Source organism: Helianthus annuus, chromosome 13 (assembly GCF_002127325.2).
Source record: "Helianthus annuus cultivar XRQ/B chromosome 13, HanXRQr2.0-SUNRISE, whole genome shotgun sequence".
Lineage (NCBI taxonomy): Eukaryota > Viridiplantae > Streptophyta > Magnoliopsida > Asterales > Asteraceae > Helianthus > Helianthus annuus.
In genome coordinates, this window is record NC_035445.2 from 100907406 (window position 1) to 100930353 (window position 22948).

Genomic DNA, 22948 nt, shown 5'->3' on the forward strand with positions numbered 1-22948 from the left:
TCCTTGGAACAACCTTTTCTTCACGATTCTTGCTGTTGAGTTCGTAACTTAGGGTTTCTTGCAACATCTTTTTCTTTAAATAGGGTCCAGGTACAGTCCGGGTCGGGTACGACCCATACTCTTCTGTGTGGGTACTGCCCGTAACTTCCACTTCAGACGTAATCTTATTAGGGTTTTGTCACGACCCCCGACCCCACCCCGGACGGAATCGGGAGCCGCGAACAGCCAAGTGGTACCGGTGGTTATTTAGAAAAGTAGTGTAGCGAAAATTTCATCTGGACCGTGAGTAAGGAAAAATTATCAGAGTTTAGAAAACACCGGATTTTTATTTATTAAATAGATGGGATAAAACCATGTTTTGAAAGGTAGCTTTATTATAGAATAAATCCGAATACATAAAACAACTTTTCTTAATTTAATTTAATTGATAAATCAAGCCACTTCTGTAAGCCTTTTGGTGCCGTATCCAACTCTTATTCCGATCTACTGTAATTACCTGAAACGCGTTTTAAAAAGGTTTTGTCAGCAGGAAATACTAGTGAATCATTCTTTTTACTAAAAACGACGCATTGTTATAATTTACAGTATTAAGAGCGATTATAATGTTTATATATATCAACCATCTACCCAACGGTATTTGTCACTCGACCACCTATTGGCTATCTCGTTGTCCAATGGTGTCTGTGACTATGGTCATATCACCCCTTGGCTAACCCGTTGTCCAATGGTGACGGTTATCAAGTAATGTATACAAAACCCCACATACCGGCTGTAATTGAAGATTACAAAGACTTAATCCCTGTAATTATAACTTTGAAAACAAACATGATTTTTGTAAAGTACTTTGATAAAAAGAGAATGACTCACATTATAAGCATGCAGTATTGATTGAACAAGCTTCTTGATTCTACTCCTTCTGATAATTAAGCATATACTTTATTGTTTTGAATCTTCTGATGATTTAACAGCTTGTTTGATTATAAGTGTGTAGTTGGGAGTATTCTGGTAGTTAAACATATAGTTTAACAGAATGGAATACGTATCTGTGTAAAACCCAAATCAAACCTAACGGTAGTCACGAGATTCGAACCTTAACAAAATTCACAAAGTGTAACACTTTGGATTCCGTTTACCAAAATTCACAAAGTACAACACTTGAGCATTTGTTAGATGGTTCCTGAATCGATCGGACAGAACATCGCATCGGTGATTATTGGTTAGAACACTAACGTATAGAGAGAAGAATAGAAGAAATGAACAAAGTAAATGAATTCCTAAGCTTCCTATTTATAGGTAAGAAGTATGAAACTTCTAGGAAGTTTCCTACTCACATATATCTATCCTCTTACACCTTCCTAGCACCTTCCTTTGATATTATCTATTTTATATTTATATATATATATATATATATTCATTTTTCATGTATATCTATTTAGGTGTTTAATAAATCTTACTTAGCTGATTACTTAATCTTACTTGGCTTAATTAATCTTGCTTAATCTTAATTAATCGCACTTAGCTTAATTAATCTAGCTTAGCTTAATTAATTTCGCTTAGCTTAGCTTAATTAATCTCGCTTAACTAATTAATCATACTTAACTTAATTAACAGATTAATTAATCTACTCAGCTAACTTAACTGCTAAGTTTATTTAACTATTAAGTATTCTAGCAACTCCCTGCTTACGAGTTCTAATTTCTAGATACAATGGAACTCGTATTAGTGTATTAACTCAATTCAACTTTAACGATAATCACGAGATCAAAACCCTCACGACGAATGACAAAGTGCAACACTTAAACATCCATCAGACCGGTTTTAATTGATCGGACGTAGAATCGTAGCAGTGACTAGAGTTATTACCCTAATACTGGCAGAGTTTCGGGATTTATAATATAATACCCGAGCTATTACTTTGCTATAATAACAGCTAAAAGAAGAAAAGAATTGAGTGAATTGAATTGAAACTATCGACTGCTATTTATAGGGCTGGAAACAGGGAGCCTCGTGGCCCGCGTAACCTTAAAGGAACACTTACGCGGCCGCGTGGGAGTGTGGATCAGATCGTAGGTTGCTGAGTCATCGGTGGTCGCGACACGTGGACAACACGTGTCCCTTAAGCTTATCCGGAGATCTGCCTTGCTGTCGCGGCCCGCGTAGACTACCATTATGTTTTACGCGGACCGCTTGGACTCCCAATTTCTTGATTTCTTGGTTTTTCACAAGGATTAGGGTTTCAGGGGTCCGGGTTTCCACTTATGGAGCGTTTTTAGGACATTTTTGTGTGAGTCGTTACATCCTCCCCGCCTTGTTTTAAATCTCGTCCTCGAGATTTGGACTACGATATATCTTTTAGATTTATGTCACGCCTTTGTCAATAAGAACAGTATTAAGGTAGATGGTACAGAATCAAAATATCAAATTTTGTGAATATGAGTTGTACAATAAATAGGACTCAATGGTTCAACTGAATTAGTTCAAGAAATCGATGTCAAACGAATGAGATGAAATGATATAATTTCCAAGGTGACTAGGTTCAGGTCAAAAGAGATATATATAATCAATAGATATCTAAATTCAATATTTACAAGTCGTGAATGACTTTTAGAAACAAGAGAATTTATTGTCAAAAGAAAACTTTCTTTGATTGTCAATTGAGGAAGATTCAGAATTAACAAGCCCGAATGAAATAGAAGTATGAAAATGATTTATTAACTATTGAATCATGATATGAGAAAATCAATGTGTGGACATTTATTGAATAGCAAGGATACACCGATATACAACAGAGTTTAGTGTATCATTGTCTTAACACATAGTTGTATTAAGACTATTTTCAAGGATGAGTCAAGCGAAAGGTGTATATATATAGATTAGCTCAAGCTACAAGTATATACCGACGCCACAAGGTGTCGTAGTAATCGAAATAATAATAGCGGTGACTGAATGAGTTCACCATGCTTGAAACCAAATGAAAGTTCAACGAAGTAAATCCGAATGTTTGTTTCAAACAATTCTAGTAGGATTTCCAATTGAAAATGAAACAATTGAATAATGTTTTTCGATTGAAGATAATAAAGCAATAAATATTACGAAAGGCTCGATTGATGCTGTAAGAACCATTAAGAGATACACTGAAATAAGATATGAATTTGTGTATCATTATTTTAACACACGATTGTGTTAAGATTGCTTGAATATGATAAACCAACAAAGCGGATTCAATATAAATAAATAATTAAATCCGTATATGATGTGTGCAAACGAGATTAGCGCAAGCTTCAAATTTGTGAAAACATCACCACAAGGTGATCGTGATTAAAGAAACAATTTAATGAAGTCGAAGACCAAACAAGCATGTTATGTTTCAAAACAAATGAAGTGCTTGTTGGTACTATTTTGAATATGATAGGGACCTTGAATTGAATACGTACTGCAAGCAAGTTCAAACAGTTGAACTTGGTTTAAACAAAACGAGTCCAAGAAAGTTCTGACATGGTTACAACAAAAACCATGTATACCATTCAAAAGAAAATCGAGTTTTTCAAGAAATTCATCGATTAGATATTAAAGAGTCATCATTTTGCAAAACGTTGTTTACAATGCAAAGATCAAGTATAGCGAAACGATGTGTAAGTTTTAATAAAACAATAAATTGGAATGAAGCCCTCCTATGGTCGTCATAACTCAACGAACCACATGCGCAACAAACAGTGCATGTGTAACGTGTGGATTTACCAAGAAATGAAACAAATAAATAAATATTTGCAACTATGAAAGAAATCCTCATGATGATCATTAGGGGGAGTAGAAACGCGAAAGTCAACTCATTATATGCAGAAGTCAGGATTTCAACGAAAGAAATATAAGAACTTTATCTAGAATTTCATGTGATAATCGTTGTTAAGTGACGTTATCCTGGAATGTCGAATATTGCATATTTGGTCGTCAATGAAATAAGGGAATTGTATCGATATGTGACTTCTTTTGCAGTGCCAATAATTATGACTCTGATTAGACTGTGCACCGATGGTTGTAAAAATCTTGTTCCAACGTACCTCAGCGAGATTCATGTCGTTTGTAGGATCATGTGGCAAAATGCTGCTTTTTGATTAATAGTTCTTCCACTGATGGGATTCGCATTGGTGTTATCATGCCCAATTATATTTTCCAAAGGTCTTGCCTTGAAAGTCGTGTGTGATATACTTCGACGTCTGTGGACGTATAATTTAAGTTTCATGTGTTTTCTTGTGCACTAGCACAACTTTACATGCTTCTTACTTGTGTTAATAGTTTATGGTAACGCATTGGAAATTCTTATACTTTTGATGGCATCCCAACTTAAAGGGTTTCCATTGTTTATTTTGTCGCACGAGTTACGAGACAGATGATCAAACGAAATAATGTTTGATATCGGAATTATAGATATATGCAATAGATTTCTGATAAAGAAATCTAGATTTATTATAGACACATATGCTTGTGCTTTATTCCAAATTGTCAATTCTTATGGTTGTTGGATTTCCTTATAGATATACATATCTATACAATCATATATTTTACATGCTGTAATATACATACCCTTAGTAAGGTCAATGTATTTAACAGATTCATATTTCTAAAAACAAGTCAGATATCAGGTCATGATACTATTTAGGGAAATCTTGTCACTTGTTTGACATATTATATACCTGCTTACCCGGTTCTAGCCGGAGAGGTAACCTCAGTATATCCGGACAAGCTGGAGAGTCTGCTACATCATACCCAGTCTTGCCGGAGAAGAAATTTGTATTTCCCATAAATAGTATTTTTCTTAAATCATGATTTGGAAAATGCATTATGACTTTCAACAAATACTAAGCAAACTAGTCTTCACATGACGGATCATGTTCTAGAACAAAGTAGTACTAATAAATAAGAAATAACAGTGGTCAAGTGTTATTGCTTATTTATTATACTTGCAACGTTCTAGTTATCATTCTCATGGCATACCAAAACCTATCACACTTTATTTACACAAGTATTTAGCTTATCTCGAAGCTTATAATAAGGCATCTTTTCTTAAGTTCAAGTCTAAATGCTATCATGTGTGCTACCAGTTAATAGCAATTTCCTAACTCTTTTATTTAAGCTTAAGTATTATTATCACAACACCTATTGGCTTAAATCAGTGGCTCTGATACCACCTTCTGTCACGACCCCCGACCCCACCCTGGACGGAATCGGGAGCCGCGAACAGCCAAGTGGTACCGGTGGTTATTTAGAAAAGTAGTGCAGCGGAAATTTCATCAGGACCGTGAGTTAGGAAAAATTATCAGAGTTTAGAAAACACCGGATTTTTATTTATTAAATAGATGGGATAAAACCATGTTTTGAAAGGTAGCTTTATTATAGAATAAATCCGAATACATAAAACAACTTTTCTTAATTTAATATAACTGATAAATCAAGCCACTTCTGTAAGCCTTTTGGTGCCGTATCCAACTCTTATTCCGATCTACTGTAATTACCTGAAACGCGTTTTAAAAAGGTTTTGTCAGCAGGAAATACTGGTGAATCATTCTTTTTACTAAAAACGACGCATTGTTATAATTTACAGTATTAAGAGCGATTATAATGTTTATATATATCAACCATCTACCCAACGGTATTTGTCACTCGACCACCTATTGGCTATCTCGTTGTCCAATGGTGTCTGTGACTATGGTCATATCACCTCTTGGCTAACCCGTTGTCTAATGGTGACGGTTATCAAGTAATGTATACAAAACCCCACATACCGGCTGTAATTGAAGATTACAAAGACTTAATCCCTGTAATTATAACTTTGTAAACAAACATGATTTTTGTAAAGTACTTTGATAAAAAGAGAATGACTCACATTATAAGCATGCAGTATTGATTGAACAAGCTTCTTGATTCTACTCCTTCTGATAATTAAGCATATACTTTATTGTTTTGAATCTTCTGATGATTTAACAGCTTGTTTGATTGTAAGTGTGTAGTTGGGAGTACTCTGGTAGTTAAACATATAGTTTAACAGAATGGAATACGTATTTGTGTAAAACCCAAATCAAACCTAACGGTAGTCACGAGATTCGAACCTTAACAAAATTCACAAAGTATAACAGGGCGCCTCGCGGCCCGCGTAACCTTAAAGGAACACTTACGCGGCCCGCGTGGGAGTGTGTATCAGATCGTAGGTTGCTGAGTCATCGGTGCTCACGACACGTGGACAACACGTGTCCCTTAAGCTTATCCGGAGATCTGCCTTGCTGTCACGGCCCGCGTAGACTACCATTATGTCTTACGCGGCCCCGTGGACTCCCAATTTCTTGATTTCTTGGTTTTTCACAAGGATTAGGGTTTCAGGGGTCCGGGTTTCCACTTATGGAGCGTTTTTAGGACATTTTTGTGCGAGTCGTTACAGGTTTCAATCTAGTAAGGCGGTGGAGCCCAACTCTTGGCCCACGACTCGTAGTCTCAAACCCGCACTCTTCTAAAACCGGCTCACCTTCTCTGTATCTTATGATAAAGCTCATATCTAGCCCAAAAATCCATCATTTCACCTGGGAAACATAAGATAAGAAACTAAAATATGAAATATTCGTTTCAGTTTTTTAAACCACATCTCACATAATCAGAACCAGGAACAGACTTGATGTTCCCATTAACGACATCCCACTTTCCACTGCTATAAACGATGAATCTAACCATCATTTAAAAAAGGTGTTAGCTTTAAAAAATTATGTGGGTAAAACTGAAAATACCAACGTTATCTTTAAAAAATATAAGAATGTGAACGTGGGAATTACTTACAAAAAAAGTTTGGTTTGTAAGAAACGTCTAATCGTATGCAGGCGTCTGATTTTTCAATGTACAAAACGTCTATAAGTACGGTAGCATCATTATACGATGACGTCTAAAAGTACAAAAATGCAAGGTGTACAACACATCTACAAGTATGGTGATGTCTACAGAAAATGAACGCTGGCGTCTAAATACGATAGCGGCTAAATGTTTTGTTTGTAGCATCTAAAACATGAGGGAAGCGTCTAAATTTCAAACGTCTAAAAAATAAGGGAAACGTCTAATGGAAAAGGTGGCGCTATGTGCTTGATAACGTCTACAACTTCCTTCAAGTGTTTGAGCTGTATAAGCCGATAGAAACGACTAGGCTTGGACGTTACAATACCTACAGCCCCAAGGCGGCTAGTAGCCGCTACCTAAAACATCCTGTCAAATGCAACATTTGATTGGCTTCTCGTATTTTCACCTGAAACATCTATGTATTAGACGTTTCAATGCCATGAAATTCAGTGAGACATCTAAAGTTAGATGCCTCACATGTTTATTTTCACAAATTCGTTTGGTTAATGGGTATTTTCGTCATCCTCTCATTAAAATTAAAAAAAATATATGACAAACTATAGAGCATTTTTTTGTATACATGACTAGGATGAAGTGACAAAAGTATAAAATCTTTAAAAAACAAGAAGTCATGTGAATAATGGTGCATGTCAATTAGGGCTGGCATATCATGTATACTCGTACACGATAAGACATGATACACGAAATCCCATACACGAACACGACATAATAACTTATCGTGTCCTTTTTTCAAGGAATAATGGAATTTAATAATCCCAACTTTCACCAGTTGGCCGGCAACGGACCCAACTTCAAAAATAGCCACTGGCGGTCCCAACTTTTAACATTTTGTAAAACATTGGACCCTTGCTAACACCGTCCAAGGGATGTTAGTGGTGACCGCCAGTGGTCCAATGTTTGAAGTTGGGACAACCCTCTCCTCCTCTCCCAGCAAGGGTCCATTGTTTTACAAAATGTCAAAAGTTGGGACCGCTAGTGGCTATTTTTGAAGTTGGGTCCGTTGTCGGCCAACTGGTGAAAGTTGGGATTATTAAATTCCATTATTCCTTTTTTCAAACACAAACACGACACAATATACACGAAAATTACCTGTTAATACCTGTTAACATGAACACGACATGCTATCTGAGAGTTACAGAGGGAGTTTAAGGTTTTTTTTTTTTTTTTTTTTTTTTTTTTTTTTTGAATTGAATGAGGAATGAAAATAGAAAGGAATTAAGGAACCCACACGCACATGGCTGATGAGTTTTATTTAATTTAATTTCTTATCGTGTACTGATGGGTATTAACAGGTAAACAGGTATTTAACCTGTTTATACACGAAAATTAACAGGTAATCTCGTGTCTACCTGTTTGATACACGATACCTGTTAAGGCCATACACGATACCTGTTAACTTCGTGTAGGTTTGTGTCGTGTATTCGTGTAAAATTGCCAGCCCTAATGTCAATACATTACTTTATTGTAGTATGTTTTTAATATTCTTCTAACCTATTTACAGTGTTATTACGTGAGAAGGAACATTTTTGTCAAACATATATAGTGAATTCTCCCTTTATTTTGGACTTCATCAGCTGTATAATAATGATCTAGCTATTACTTTCTTCTAATAATGCAGTTACAAGGCTTACAATAATGATCTAGCTTCTTTTTTTCTAATAATGCAGCTTACAAGGCTCACAATAATGATCTAGCTTCTTTGGAATAATGAAATAATTAAAATTGAAGTAATTTGTTTATTTCTTAAACTTAGAAACAATTAAAGTTTTGTAAGTTATTTTAATTAAAATCTTTATGTTAATTAAGTATTTGGTATAACCAAGTTAAAAGTGTTGATGTTAATTTTCTACCTGACAACTCATGGAACTGGAGTTTTAGGGGTGTTAAATAATTCGGTCCATTTATAATTTTAATTTTAAGTGTCAAGTCGAACCAAGCAGAAATCGAATTAACTAATTATATATATATATATATATATATATATATATATATATAGGGTAGAGTTTATGAGTGAACAATGATGTTTTTGTGAACAAAGTGAACTTATCTTGACCATTGATTTTGTAGATCTAGATTTTTTCTTTAGTGGCAAGATGGTAATTATTTTTTATAACTTCCATGTGTTTTAATAGATATAAGGGTATAAATGTATTTTCCTCTCTCTAATTAATTAATTGTTTTTTCTCTCTCCTAGTTTCTCTTTCCAGTTTAAAGAACATTTAATTACATTCTTTACACTTTTTTTTTCTCTCACCAATTACCTAACTTGATAATTTTAAAAAATACAAACATTATCAAATATTGTTCCATTAAAACATAATTAAAAATATTTAATTACATTCTCTATACATATATGTAATATATGTATTCATATTTTAGAAAATTATGTACACACATGTACATTCATAATATACAGCTAACTAGAAGTTAATGATATCTTAGTTCATCAATGTACATGCATGTATAACAAAGACCTGAGATGGTTATTTGGCATTGTACATATATGTATATATTCTTATAAATTATAAAATCAATCAAGTTACATATACATATTTGTAACATACACATATGAATCTTAATGATATACATATGTGTATAATAAGTTTTTAAGATGGTTGTTCGGCACTGTACATATGTGTATAACAAGCATCTGATATGGTTTTCAGCATTATACATATGTGTATAACAAGTATTTGAGATAGTTGTTCACAAATCATTAAAAACTGTTTCTAAGAGAATTATGATTTACAAAAAAAATCTTCTTGAAAAAAACCACTAGTGGTACAAATAAAATCAGAAACCAGTCTAGGAAAACCACAAAAAAAATGTTTACTTAAAAAAAACTACCACAAAATTGTCTAAGAATAATTTGTTGCAATTCATTCGAAACTCTAGAAACATGTGATGATGCAATCACTATTGATTAACACATTTTTGTGTTTTGCCATAAGAACTTACAATAATCGTAAAAACAAATCATCTTTTTCCTTGTATTTGATTTTGTAACTAATTTAGAGATGAAATTCAATATTTAAGGAATAAAGTTAATATTTTGATTTATATTACTGTAGTTACCATAAATAAGTCCATATTAAATTACATTATCACCCTTTAGAATAATTTAAATATTAATAAAGTCTAAATAAGATGTGTGGCTAGGATTGGTTCACAAGGTTCACAACCAAGGATGCTGTTCACTCATGATCCCTATCCTATATATATATATATATATATATATATATATATATATATATATATATATATATATATATATATATATATATATATATATATATATAGGGAGCCACTAAAATAGAAACCATTCCCAGTTGTAAGAACCGCGAGAACCACTCTCAATCAATCAGAATAAAGGGTATTTTAGTCATTTACTCTAAATGTCAAATCTCTCTCTCTCTCTCCTGCATTTAAAGTCTCCAGACTTTTGTCATATCTCCATCTCCTCTATCTTAATTTTGAAAAACTCTCCTCTCTCTTAAAATCCTTCATCCCTACCTTTAACCTCTCTTCAAACCATAACCCACCACCATATTTCATCATCTCCGATCCCCCTCTGTAAACCCACCAACACCCCCTGTTCTCCGGCCAACAATCATCTTCTCTGGCAAACAATCATCTTCTCCGGCGACAATCATCCTCAACATCATCCTCAAGTCGGTGCTGTTTTTTTTTTGAAACTGGTTTCTGGGTTTTGTTCGAAATCGAACAATTGAAGTGGGTTTATTTTGGATCTGATTAGATCTATGTGTATGTAGTGAATTGAATATATAATTTGACACTATGTTTTCGTGTTTTAGTTACTTTTCTGATCAATGTGAGTGTTTTTATCGAAGTGGCTTCTGGGTTTTGTTCGAAATCGAACAATTGAAGTGGGTTTATTTTGGATTTTATTAGATCTACGTGAATGTAGTAAATTGAATATATATAATTTCACACTCCGTTTTCGTGTTTTTTTAGTTACTTTTTTTAATCACTGTGAGTGTTAGTTTTAAAATTGGTTTCTGGGTTTTGTTCGAAATCGAACCATTGAATTGGGTTTATTTGGGATTTGATTGGATTTATTTGTATGTTGTGAATTGAATATATAATTAGGTTTAATATGTGTAGGGTTTTAGAGCAATTAAAGAAGAATGGCGAGTAGGATTGATCACGAGTATGATTACTTGTTCAAGATCGTGTTGGTAGGGGATTCGGGTGTTGGTAAATCCATTGGAGTTGAACGTAAAACGTAAAAATGTTTAACGTAAAAACGTAAAAAGTTTAACGTTAAACGTAAAACGTAAAAAGTTTTACATAAAACGTAAAACGTAAAAAGTTTAACGTAAAACGTAAAATGTTTTACGTAAAACGTAAAATGTTTTACGTAAAACGTAAAAAGTTTAACGTAAAACGTAAAGTTTTTAATGGAAAACGTAAAAACGTAAAAGTTTAACGTAAAATGTAAACTTTTTAACTTAAAACGTAAACTTTTTAACGTAAAACGTAAAACGTAATTTTTTTAATGTAAAACGTAAACTTTTTAACATAAAACGTAAACTTTTTAACCTAAAACGTAAACTTTTTAACGTAAAACGTAAAACTTTTTTTATGTAAATTGTAAAACGTAAAAAACGGCGCGTTGAAAAAATGACGCGTGAAAAAGCCGGCGTAAAAACGGCGCGTTAAAAAACGACGCGTGAAAAAGCCGGGCGTAAAAACGTAAAACGTAAAACGTAAAAAATTTAATGTAAAACGTAAAACGTAAAAAGTTTAACGTAAAACGTAAAACATAAAACGTAAAAATCTGTAAAAAAATCCGAATTTGAAAATGTTTAATAAAAAAATTATGTTTAAAAAATAAAAAACTAATATAATAATACAAAAAAGTAATAAAAGAACAATAAAGACAAAAAGACAAAATAGAATAATTTTACTAAAATACCCTTTTAGATTAAAATATTATAGACATAATAAGACAAAAAATACTTAATATTATTTTTAAATACTTTTAATCTCATCCATCCATCTTCTTGATCTAATGGCTAGAAAGTGGTTCTCATGGTTCTTACAAATGGAGGTGGTTTTCATTTTAGCGCTCCCCTATATATATATATATATATATATATATATATATATATATATATATATATATATATATAAAGTATATCGTACATTACGGCTTAACGTACTTCACGTACAACAACGTGCGTGATTTGTTCTATAACATGCGTGATTAATGTTTTCAATATGCGTGATTATTGTGTTTCAACATGCGTGATTTTGGATTTTTGAGTTATAACGTGCGTGATTTTAAAATGAACGTGCGTAATTACCTGTCGTACGTGATGTACGTTAAGCCGTAATGTACGTTAACCTTCCTCTCTCTCTCTCTCTCTCTATATATATATATATATATATATATATATATATATATATATATATATATATATATATATAAGTTAGTCTATATAAAAGGGGTGTTTTTTCCTAAAATGTATTAAGAAAACCTTACACGGTGTGTAGTGGTTGTGTGAAGTGGCGTGATCTTTGCTACTTCAACGGCGGAAAACACCCAAACACTATCCCCAGCGGCATGATCTTTGTTTCTTTTTTGTCTTTGCGTGATTGTGAAAAAGGCGGTAAGGGGCTTGCTCTTCATGGGAGGGGCTTGATGCCACGTCTTGCACAACCCCCAAGGCACAAGGAAAATCAACAGAAAAAAATAATTATGAGTTAGTGATTTGGATGAAAATGTCAACAAAATGCAAACATGAAGGACTCAAATGCACAAGGAAAATCAGTTCTGGATGGATTAAACAAATATAACTAAACCTCATGAACGATTTTTGGTATTTTACTCTCCTACCAATTAAATTCAGTTGAGTCTAGCATTCTAAGGGTGAGGGTAGGGGAGTTCATTGCCAAAACACCACACCCGATGTCACATCTACAATTTTGTAGCTACCTGTCGGAACACGTAGACAATGGCGATAATGTTTCCATCTACTAACATATCTGTCTCTCTCTTATCCTCACGACACTCAAACACAACTCTCTCTCTCTCTCTCATCTACTTTTATCGGTGACTACTTCTCAATTACTCTACTCACGCACACTACCCGACAACCGTATGCCTGGATTCATGAATGCTACCCGCTTTCACCTTTCCAACCACACCCATCCACCTAATTAAACTGATCGGTGTGGGGAACGGCCTAGGGCCGACGGGCTCCGGCGCCGGGCCAGCACATCGCCCCCCCATAGGGTCGTCCCTGTCCTCTCCGGCTTGCCAAAGACGCCTATGACAGGGTTGTCATACAGACACACATATAAATACACACACATATATTGAGACTCATCCCCAACACCCTTGGTCCATCCCCTTTAGGCTCATCCTCACACTCGCTTACATAGACAACTGACGAAACATTCTTTGAAAACTACCCTTCTCCACACCCTATAATGTTAGCTTCTAAAAAGTCATACCATCCAAAGAAAACCAAACAAACAAACCCTTAAAAAAACATTGGAATATTCCAAAAGTGGGCCCAAATGCCAAGTTGCAAAACACGAATTTGGACATTTGTACTTCCCAAAACGCTAATTCTTATTCCATATTAGCCGGCCATAATATCATATCATGGCCCATTTCACTCATCCGTTACAAATTCTCATTCCTTTTTATACTTCACAATATTATTCATTATTCCTCATTAACATTTGCACAAGAAAATGGCTAATGGCATTCGATTCTTCGAACTATTCAACAAAACCAAGATCCCATCTGTTGGTCTCGGCACATGGCAATCGGAACCTGGTCTTGTCGGCGATGCTGTTGCTGCTGCAATCAAGGTTTGCAGATTTTTATGCGTTACGTGTTGTTACATTTTGGTGATTGATCGAATTAAGTTTTGTATGTTTGGGTTGGATGGATCGTATAGTTGTAAACTTGTAATTGAGTAGTGTGATCAATAGTGATCATATGGTTTATGATTTTTTTTTGTTTTTTTTTTTTGTATTGCGTATTTTATTTTAAAAGGGACTCTCAATTAGCCACCTGAAAAAAATGTGTTTATTGGTTTCGTTTGTGTTAGATCAATTAGATAGCTAGGGTTTGGGACCTGATGGTTGATGTATGCTTCTTTAAACTTTTCCAATTTTTCGTCCGCAGTTTTTAAAATTATATAGAAATTCCCTGCCTCTACCAAGTTTATTGTCCAAATTTTTTTTACAAATTCGCGTATTAAGTTATAAAAACGTGAAGAATGGGGCTATCAATTATTTTTGTATAAAGTTAACTTTCGTTTTGCTCCCTGTGTTTTGGTCATTTTAACGGTTTTGCTCCAATAGTTTAAAATAGCCATTTTCCTCCCTGATCTTTCGAGTTTGTCGCCAGTTTGCTCCCTGTCTCTAACTCAGTTAAAACGTTCAATTAAAAGTAGGGGTATTTCGGTAGTTTACTCCCTGCTCTAACTCAATTAAAACGTTTAGTTAAAAGTCGTGGTAGTCGTGGTCGGCAGGTGGTAGTTGCAGGTGGTGGTGGATGGTTGTGGATGGTGGTGGCCGGTAGAAAGAGTGGTTGGAAAGATGGGATCAGAAAAGAATTACTTATATACATGTAAATAAACAAGTTATAGGTTTATTTAGGTGAAAAGACTTACACGCCCTTACTTTTATCTACAAAATTACCAAAATACACTTCTAGTTAATGGATTCTTTTGGATGGAGTTAGAGACAGAGAGCAAAATGATGATAAGTTAGAAAAATCAGGGAGGAAAATGGCTATTTTTAAACTATTGGGGCAAAACCGTTAAATCACAGGGAGCAAAATGGAAGTTAACTCTTTTGTATAATTGTTTTTAATTTTGAAGTGAGTTTATATAAAGTCTGAAACTAGTTTTTATATAAATGAAACTTGAGGGTTTTTTTTATTTGTAAGAACGGGTCTTTTGAATGAATAAAGATTATTTATTTTATTTTGAGTTATTTTTGTTTGACCCGAATCGAATAGCCAACCCAAACATATAACCCGAAATATAGCAATAAGAATTTTTTTTTTGGGTCCCATGACTTTCCGCCCCCGCGGAACTTTTGGTCAAGCTCCGCGGGTTTCTCCTAATTTATAATTAGGGGATAAATGAGTCAAGCAGCTCGTGAGCTCTCGAGGCTGGCTTGCTAAAAGCTCGAATCAAGCTGAGTTTAAGTGAGCTCGAGCAAAAAAGTAAGTTTGTTTAATAAACGAGTCCGAGCTTGCGCTTCATTTATCGAGTTCAAGCTAGCTCGCGAGCCTAAACAGACCTATTATTATAACTTTTATTTAATATATCAAATATTTCTTTTATAGTTATGGTTATTGTTGTGTATAAAATTATGATAAAAGTAGCTAAATAATATAAATTAAGCTATGTATAAAATTTAAAAAAAAATATGTACAAAATATAATTATTAATTTTTATAAATTAATTTTGAAAATAATGAATGAGCCAAGCCCGAGCTTGAGTTCTCTTAAGTTTAACAAGCCGAGCTTGTTCTGGGGTGGACTCGTGTGCACCCCTAGCCATAATGTCATATTGATTATAACACATGATCTTTTCAAGATTGAAGAACAGAGGTTACAATTTCAGCCTATTTGTGTATGAACAAGTTGAATTCAGTTATTATTCAAACCAGCTATATCTAAACATCAAATGGTCATCTTGGTTTTAAAAAGCGGAGGCGCACAAAAGCGACGAGGTCTAAAATTGAGGCGCAAAGCGCAAAGCGCAAAAGCGGTGGGCTTTTCGTACCCGAGGCGCAAGATGTTTATATAATTTTTTTATATATCCCATACATATCCCATAGGTTTTTAGCTTCCTTTAACCAAAATATAGCTATAAGTAAGGCTTTTATACCATTTTAATTACATGCACAGGTCAAAAAACCCAAGGTACAACATTTTTATGCAGTAAAATGCCTAAGGTACATGAAGCGCTCGCCTCAGGTCAAAAAGCCCACAAAAAAACATCAAAATTTGCGCTTTTTGGTCGCTTCCTGTAAAAACACAAGGCGAGAAGCAAAAAAGCCCCAGACCCTGCGCCTAGGCGCGCTTTTTAAAACCAAGATGGTCATACGGGTCGAAATTAATGGATTGAATATGATTACAGAAACTTATATAATGAATTTATAATGTTTGTTAACAGTTGGGAACAGTGTGTTTTTGCCATAGAAAACATATTGGCACTAGAAATCAAATGGATTCGATGCATGCAGAATAGTTCTTTACATCATTACATAACTTCCAGTTGTACTTTCTTACAAATCATGGTTCTTATGCATATGTAGATGGGGTATCGACATATCGATTGTGCCCAAGTGTATGGCAACGAGAAGGAGGTACACACTTTCTTGCTTTTGTACGCCAAAATTCTTGTTTTTCGCTTCCTAATTAAGCAAAATGTTGATAAGACAGATTGTTAAATATGTAAAACATTCAAATTTGATGTCTTTCAGATTGGGTTAGTTTTGAAGAAGCTCTTTCAAGAAAATGTCGTCAAACGTGAAGATTTGTGGATTACCTCTAAGCTCTGGTTCGTCAAATTCCTTGATATATATATATATATATATATATATATATATATCCATATGCGCCGCCTGGTAATATGTAGTTATTAATTTGATATAATCCACAGGTGCCGTGATCATGAACCAGAAGATGTACCTATTGCACTGGACAGAACGTTAAGCGATTTGCATCTTGACTATCTCGACTTGTACCTTGTATGTATTAGTTACTTGATTCGGAGTGTTTTTTTTGTATCCTTTTTAACAATTTTCTTGTTTATGTGATTAATTTGACGAATAAAGTTACTTATTTATTTTGAAGATCCACTGGCCTGTAAAGATGAAGAAGGGATCCGAGGGCTTTAAGCCCGAGAATCTTGTTCCAGTAGATATTCCAGCAACATGGAAAGCAATGGAGAAACTTTATGATTCTGGAAAGGCGCGCGCCATTGGCGTTAGCAATTTTTCCACCAAAAAGTTGGGAGATTTGTTGGATGTAGCCCGCGTTCCGCCAGCTGTCAATCAGGTGGAATGTCACCCTTCATGGAAGCAAACTAAACTGAGAGACTTCTGCAAATCAAAGGGCGTTCACCTTTCTGTAAGTTTTTAATGTTTGGATAAGCATGTTTTACTTCTTATTGTATGAATATTTAGGGGTCAAATAGTCGTTTTTGGATATTTAGGCGTTTCGGGTCGTTAACGGGCCGGGCTGGGTCGACACGTTTCGGTTCGCTAACAGTTTCAGGTCTGTAACGGCCCGGGTCAGTTCGAGACATTTCAGGTCGATGACAGGCCGGGTCGGGTCGATATGTTTGAGGTCGTTAACGGGCCAGTTCAGTTTGAGATGTTTCAGGTCGTCAATGGGTCGAGCCGGGTTGAGACGTTTCAGATCGTTAATGGGTCGGGCCGGGTTGAGACGTTTCGGGTCGTTAATGGGTAAGGCCAAATAGGGCTAAGATGTCTCGGGTCTGTTACGGGTCAGGTCGAGACGCTTCAGATCGTTAACGGACCGGGTTGAGACGTTTCGGGTCGTTAATGGGTCGGGCCGAATAGGGCTAAGATGTCTCGGGTCTGTTACGGGTCAGGTCGAGACGTTTCAGATCGTTAACGGACCGGGTTGAGACGTTTCGGGTCGTTAATGGGTCGGGCCGAATAGGGTTAAGATGTTTTGGGTCTGTAACGGATCGGGTCGAAACGGTATTGTAATTGGAATGCAGATTCTCTTCCTTATATTGTTCAATTCCAATCATTTTTATTTGAAACCAACAAAATAATAAATGGAATCAACATTTCAATTCCATTCTGTGAAACGAACGCTACCTAAGGGTTTAAAAGTCCACTTTTGTTATTCGATATTATTGACAACATGCAACTTTCATACGCGACTAATTTAAATGAGTATTACTTACATGATTTGTAACATTAACAAGTAATCAAAGGATATTATTTCCATATTTCTGTAGGGATATTCACCACTTGGTTCTCCGGGGACGTCCTTCATCAAAAGCGATGTACTAAAAAGCCCGGTTCTAGCTTCAGTAGCTGAAAAACTGGGAAAAACGCCTGCTCAGGTTGCGCTCCGGTGGGGCCTACAAATGGGTCATAGCATACTTCCCAAGAGTACAAGCGAATCTCGAATCAAAGAAAACTTTGATGTCTTTGATTGGTCAATTCCTGATGACTTGTTCACTAAACTCTCTTCTGAGATTGAGCAGGTATGCTTGTTTGCTTTCTTTTATCGTATACTAGGTTATAACCCCGTGTATTACACGGGTTAAGTAAATAAAAATCAAATAGTTAATAATGGAGATTTAATAATTAAAAAACAATATTTAAAGACGCTTTTCTAATATCCGAACAAAATTCTATGCCATGTATGATCAAAACTTGTGATTATAAATATGAAAGTATTTGAAGCATCGATTAGAAGACAAATGTATCTACTTTCTCATGAGTTTTAAAAGTCATGTGAACATACATTTAATAACCTAAGTTTTAGTTAAATAACAGTGGTCTTAATTTATTACTTCTTAAAAATTATTAAAAATGTCGAGATTAGACATATAGCAATTAGCCAATTAGATAAACTTATAACTACGAAATAATACTTAAATTAATTAGATAAATATAAATATTGGTAATTATATATAACTTTATAATTTAAATATCTGGACGTGAGTTGCATCTTAAATTAATGGTTTGGATAAATTCATTAGTATATGATAAATGTAGTTATTATTCTTCTTGCATTTTAAATTGCGATTTTGACCCCTGTGGTTATAGCACTTTTACTCTTTTAGCCCAAAAAAGAATTTTTTTTAACATCTGAGTCCCTAATGTCTTTTTTTCTAACCCTTTTGGCCCCTAATTTGTTAAGCAAGAAAATCGTTCCCTCCACTCTCGTTATGAAAATGCTCGATATTTGTTTCAATTATTAAGATATAATTTTTAACCTAGTAATTAATATAAATAAATAATAAGATATTCTATGGAACTTTATCCGTTATTTCTTAAATGCTTGAAACATATATTAAATTTAATAATTTAAATTAAACAATAATTATCTATAATTTATATTAAATAATAAAAATATTTACAATTAAGTAGATGGTCAATAATAAGTAAAGTGTTCCTTCATCAATTTAAAAAAAAGTGAAAAAAATAATCGATTACATGTATGGTCATTCAAGTTGTGATCCTGTATTTTTGAATACATGTGATGTTATCTTAATTTTTTGTATTCCGTTAACATTTTATATAATATATATTATTAAATTAAATAATATTTAGTAGGATGGTTATTTATAATTAATTAGAAGAAATTAAACTAAAATAATAATTATCTATAAGAGATGACCTAGTATAATGACAAGTGTCCCTAAAGTGGTTTCTTTTATTATATAGTATAGATGTGGCAGAATGGGCGGGTCAAACAAATTGGATAACAAGTCAAAACGGCTGGCTCGGGTTGAACAACTAACATTTTGTTTATCTTATATTATTAACAGGACAAATTTCAATCTGTTTCGAAATGGGCTATTATGTTAATTATAGTGTAAAAAATAATTAGCATATATAATTATCAAACTGGATTATTGTGAAAGGTTTATTACCATAACTAGTATTAAGCCCCTGCGTTGCAGCGGTTGTTGTAAAACTGTGTCAAGTAGTACTAATGCTATACCACTGTCAGCGACCACCAACACCGGAAAAGCTCGTAAAAACAAATTAAATAAAAACGTAAAAAATAACGTCGAGCGAAAAGCAGACGTAAAATCTTTGACTCGCGAACGCTCGTTGCAGAGAAATTAAACCAAAACGTAAATCATAGAAAAAAATAACTAGGTCAATCCAGGACCCGCGTGTTGGTCGAACTTGTTAAACGGAGAAAAATAGATGTGTTGCGATGGGCCAATCAAACGGGGAAAAAATATACGAAAAAAATGTTGAACCCCACACGCACGTTGCGGTGCATTAACTCACAAAATTTAGAACGAAATGAAAAACTTGGGAAAGATGATAAGTATGGTGGACCAAAATTGAAAATAAAAAAAGGGTTGGTATTTAATTGCAAAGATGAAAAACTTAGGGTTAAAAGTAAAAAAAAGGGGTCTAAATTGCAAAATTGAATTTATTTATTAATCTTAGATAAAGATAAAGATAAAAATAAATGATATCTATATATTAGTTATTAATATTAATATTAATATTAAAATAAATTTATTAAATAATTATAAATAGAATTTATGAGGTTGGAGGAGAGAATGCCATGTGACATTATTTGGAGTCATTTATTATAATTTAGATTTAATATGATTATAAAACTATTATCACGATCAAACTTTTTTTTTGAATTAAAACCCTTTAAAGGTTATAAACACTTGATTATCGCGCAATATTTTAGTTGAGTTGAGTTTATAAAAGTTTAAATGTTCGACTTGCTACCATCAAGGTAAAGCCCGGATCTACGTGTTTTCACACATAAACGGGTTGAAGTTGACACCGCGAATCTAGTTTTGTACATAAAGTGTTGAATTTTGTATCGTTTGTTTGCAGGCTAGGCTGCTGAGAGGTACTTCTTTTGTGGATGAGACTCATGGCTCCTACAAGACCCTTGAGGAACTCTGGGATGGTGAAATATGACAAATAGGGTGTTCATTTTATAAATAATAATATGTTAAGAACGGTGAGAGTCGCTTTAAATTTTCTAGAATGGTTGTGGATTTCGTTTGGGATTTAGTTTTAAAGAATATTGCATTGATAACATTTTATCTAAATGCATATATGCATATCTATATTTATACTATATTATATTATATTATATTATAATGCATTTGAGAAGGATTCCAACAAAATTTAAGTAATCACAACATTTTATGCTTATGGTACAACAACTTTAATAAAGTTATTAAGGGGGTGAAATGGTCTTTCTACATGAATATTAAATTGTTTAGGGCTTTATTAAAATCAATTCTAACCTTGGGCAGTGTTGTAAGAATCGCTAGGCGCTAGTTGGCCAGTGGAGTAGCGACTAGCGATTAGTTGAGATTAATCGGATTGAGATTTTATATGTAATTTTCAGTTTTATGTGTATAAACACACGTTTTTGTATGCATTTTTTAAGTAGACATGTTTTAACACCTTTTTCGGCTCATATTTTCAAGTAGATAGGATTACTTGCTGGAATTTGCAGGTTTTGGTCAAGAATTTGGCCGAAATTGCTACACTACCACTGATTTGTGGCCAATCAGGACTGGATTTGCTACTGTGACCACCTACTAATTAATTAGCCGATTAGATAAAAAAAAACTCGGTAAACCTTTGAATAAAGATTAATCGATGAATAATCGGAGGCTAGTTGGGATCTTTACAACCATGACCTTAGGGTTTATGCTGTGAAGTACTTGCAATTTGAGGGTTAAAGTGGAGAATTAAAATTAATTGATGCAGAGCCTTCTTTCTCTATATTTGTAATCGTCGCCCTACTAATTTACCAAACTATTGTTACAACCACTTATTGTTAATAATGTTTAGGGGAGTTCAAAATTTTGATTTTGGTTTTTTTCTTTTAACTATTTAGCATAAGGTAATAAGTTTTTTTTTTTAATAAAAAACCCACAAAAGTGATGAAATGAGACTTTTTTACTCTTTTAGTAAAAGCAAAATTATTATATAAAGCGGAAGGAACCGGAGAGTTTAGTACGTTTAATGATTCAAAACTTTAAGATGTGTTTGCATGTATTTTTTGCGGATTGTGGGCGCTAAACGCTAGAAATATAGGTTAGTGTGGGATAATAAATATCCATGCTTTCTTACAGCTATATCCGAGACTTTTGTTGATGGAAGGGGATAGAAGCTACTTCTCTTACGTCTTTTTTTCAGTGCAGGAAAACGCTCTCCTTAAAAAACCAAGGATAAAGCTAGAATGTGTAGTACGGATTTATCATGCTTCTCAATTCCACTATCATAAAAGAGTTTATTCAACTCCTTGGAGATTCTATAGTTCCTTAGCTACCCCAATTTGATATTGCTTTGAATGAAAAACTTAAAAATATTGAGAAACCATTTAAAAAAAATAGAACCACATTATCAGTCATATATACTTCGATTTAAACCTTTATCCAATGATACTTTCGTAATTATGGTACCACTTCATTTCACAACTTAACTCATTGGTAATACATTAATGCATATGCTTATATATAGTGCTATTTAAACGTTGAATTTGTATGGTTTAGACTAGAGAATGTGAAACCTTTTTGGGTAATCAAATCTTAATTGGTTATCACTGCTATTAAATAATCTTAATCATTGAGACCTAACTTAAACAATTGTTGAAGCATTGAATCGGAACTATAAGTTTTACACTCACACTCACACTCATATGATTCTAAATGGAAGCACCAGACACAGGGCCGTTCCAACGTTTTTTAAAGCCCTAAACGAACTATAAAGTCGGGCCCTATTGAATTGGTATAAAGAAAATCGGTAATTGAGATTGAGATTTGAGATATTAAATAACCATACCGATGATTTTTTCTAATCTCGCCCAATTGGCAATCAGTTTCACATTGGTTATTCACAAGACGCTGCAAGTAACGAGGGTTGGTGTGTTGCGGCGCTGGTTTTGGATTCTGGAGTGAAGTGTGCATAGACAGGACAGTGTGGCCTCCTGGTGTAAAATCCTAAATCTTGGGCCTAGAAACGTTGTTTAGATGGGCCAAAACAAGTCTAACATGTGAAAAAAAATTGGAAGCCTTTGTTCTTGAGTGGTCCTAGGCCTTAGCCTAGGTTAATAAGCCTAACGGGTCGGCCCTGCCAGACACCACCATCGCCCACCCCTTAGCCGACGTCACCAACAAACCACCGTCACTATCAGCCACGAACCAGAATAGCCACTACCGTGCTCATGTTATGAGACCCTCGCCTCCACCAATTGCGCACTGATTAAGAGTGGGTCACCATCGCCACCCATAGTCGTATGCTGTCGCTGTGGTGTTTTGTTTTTGGGATAAAAAGA

General features: G+C 34.2%; 1 protein-coding gene across 1 annotated transcript; it reads left to right on the forward strand.

The window, feature by feature from the left end:
- The first annotated feature begins 13557 nt into the window (after positions 1 to 13557).
- LOC110898831 (NADPH-dependent aldo-keto reductase, chloroplastic) lies at positions 13558 to 20734 on the forward strand. The gene is made up of 7 exons (XM_022145677.2): positions 13558 to 13740; positions 16210 to 16260; positions 16378 to 16454; positions 16557 to 16644; positions 16751 to 17026; positions 17892 to 18143; positions 20485 to 20734. Exons 1-7 carry the CDS (start codon positions 13621 to 13623, stop codon positions 20569 to 20571), a joined length of 951 nt encoding a protein of 316 aa, XP_022001369.1. The 5' UTR covers positions 13558 to 13620; the 3' UTR covers positions 20572 to 20734.
- Positions 20735 to 22948: the final 2214 nt, after the last annotated feature.

Excerpts from the sequence above, each read along its gene's own strand:
- LOC110898831 (XM_022145677.2), top strand. The coding sequence starts at position 13,621 with ATGGCTAATGGCATTCGATTCTTCGAACTATTCAACAAAACCAAGATC. Across the intron at positions 13,741-16,209 it reads CTGTTGCTGCTGCAATCAAG|ATGGGGTATCGACATATCGA; the intron begins GTTTGCAGATTT and ends ATGCATATGTAG. Across the intron at positions 16,455-16,556 it reads TGGATTACCTCTAAGCTCTG|GTGCCGTGATCATGAACCAG; the intron begins GTTCGTCAAATT and ends TATAATCCACAG.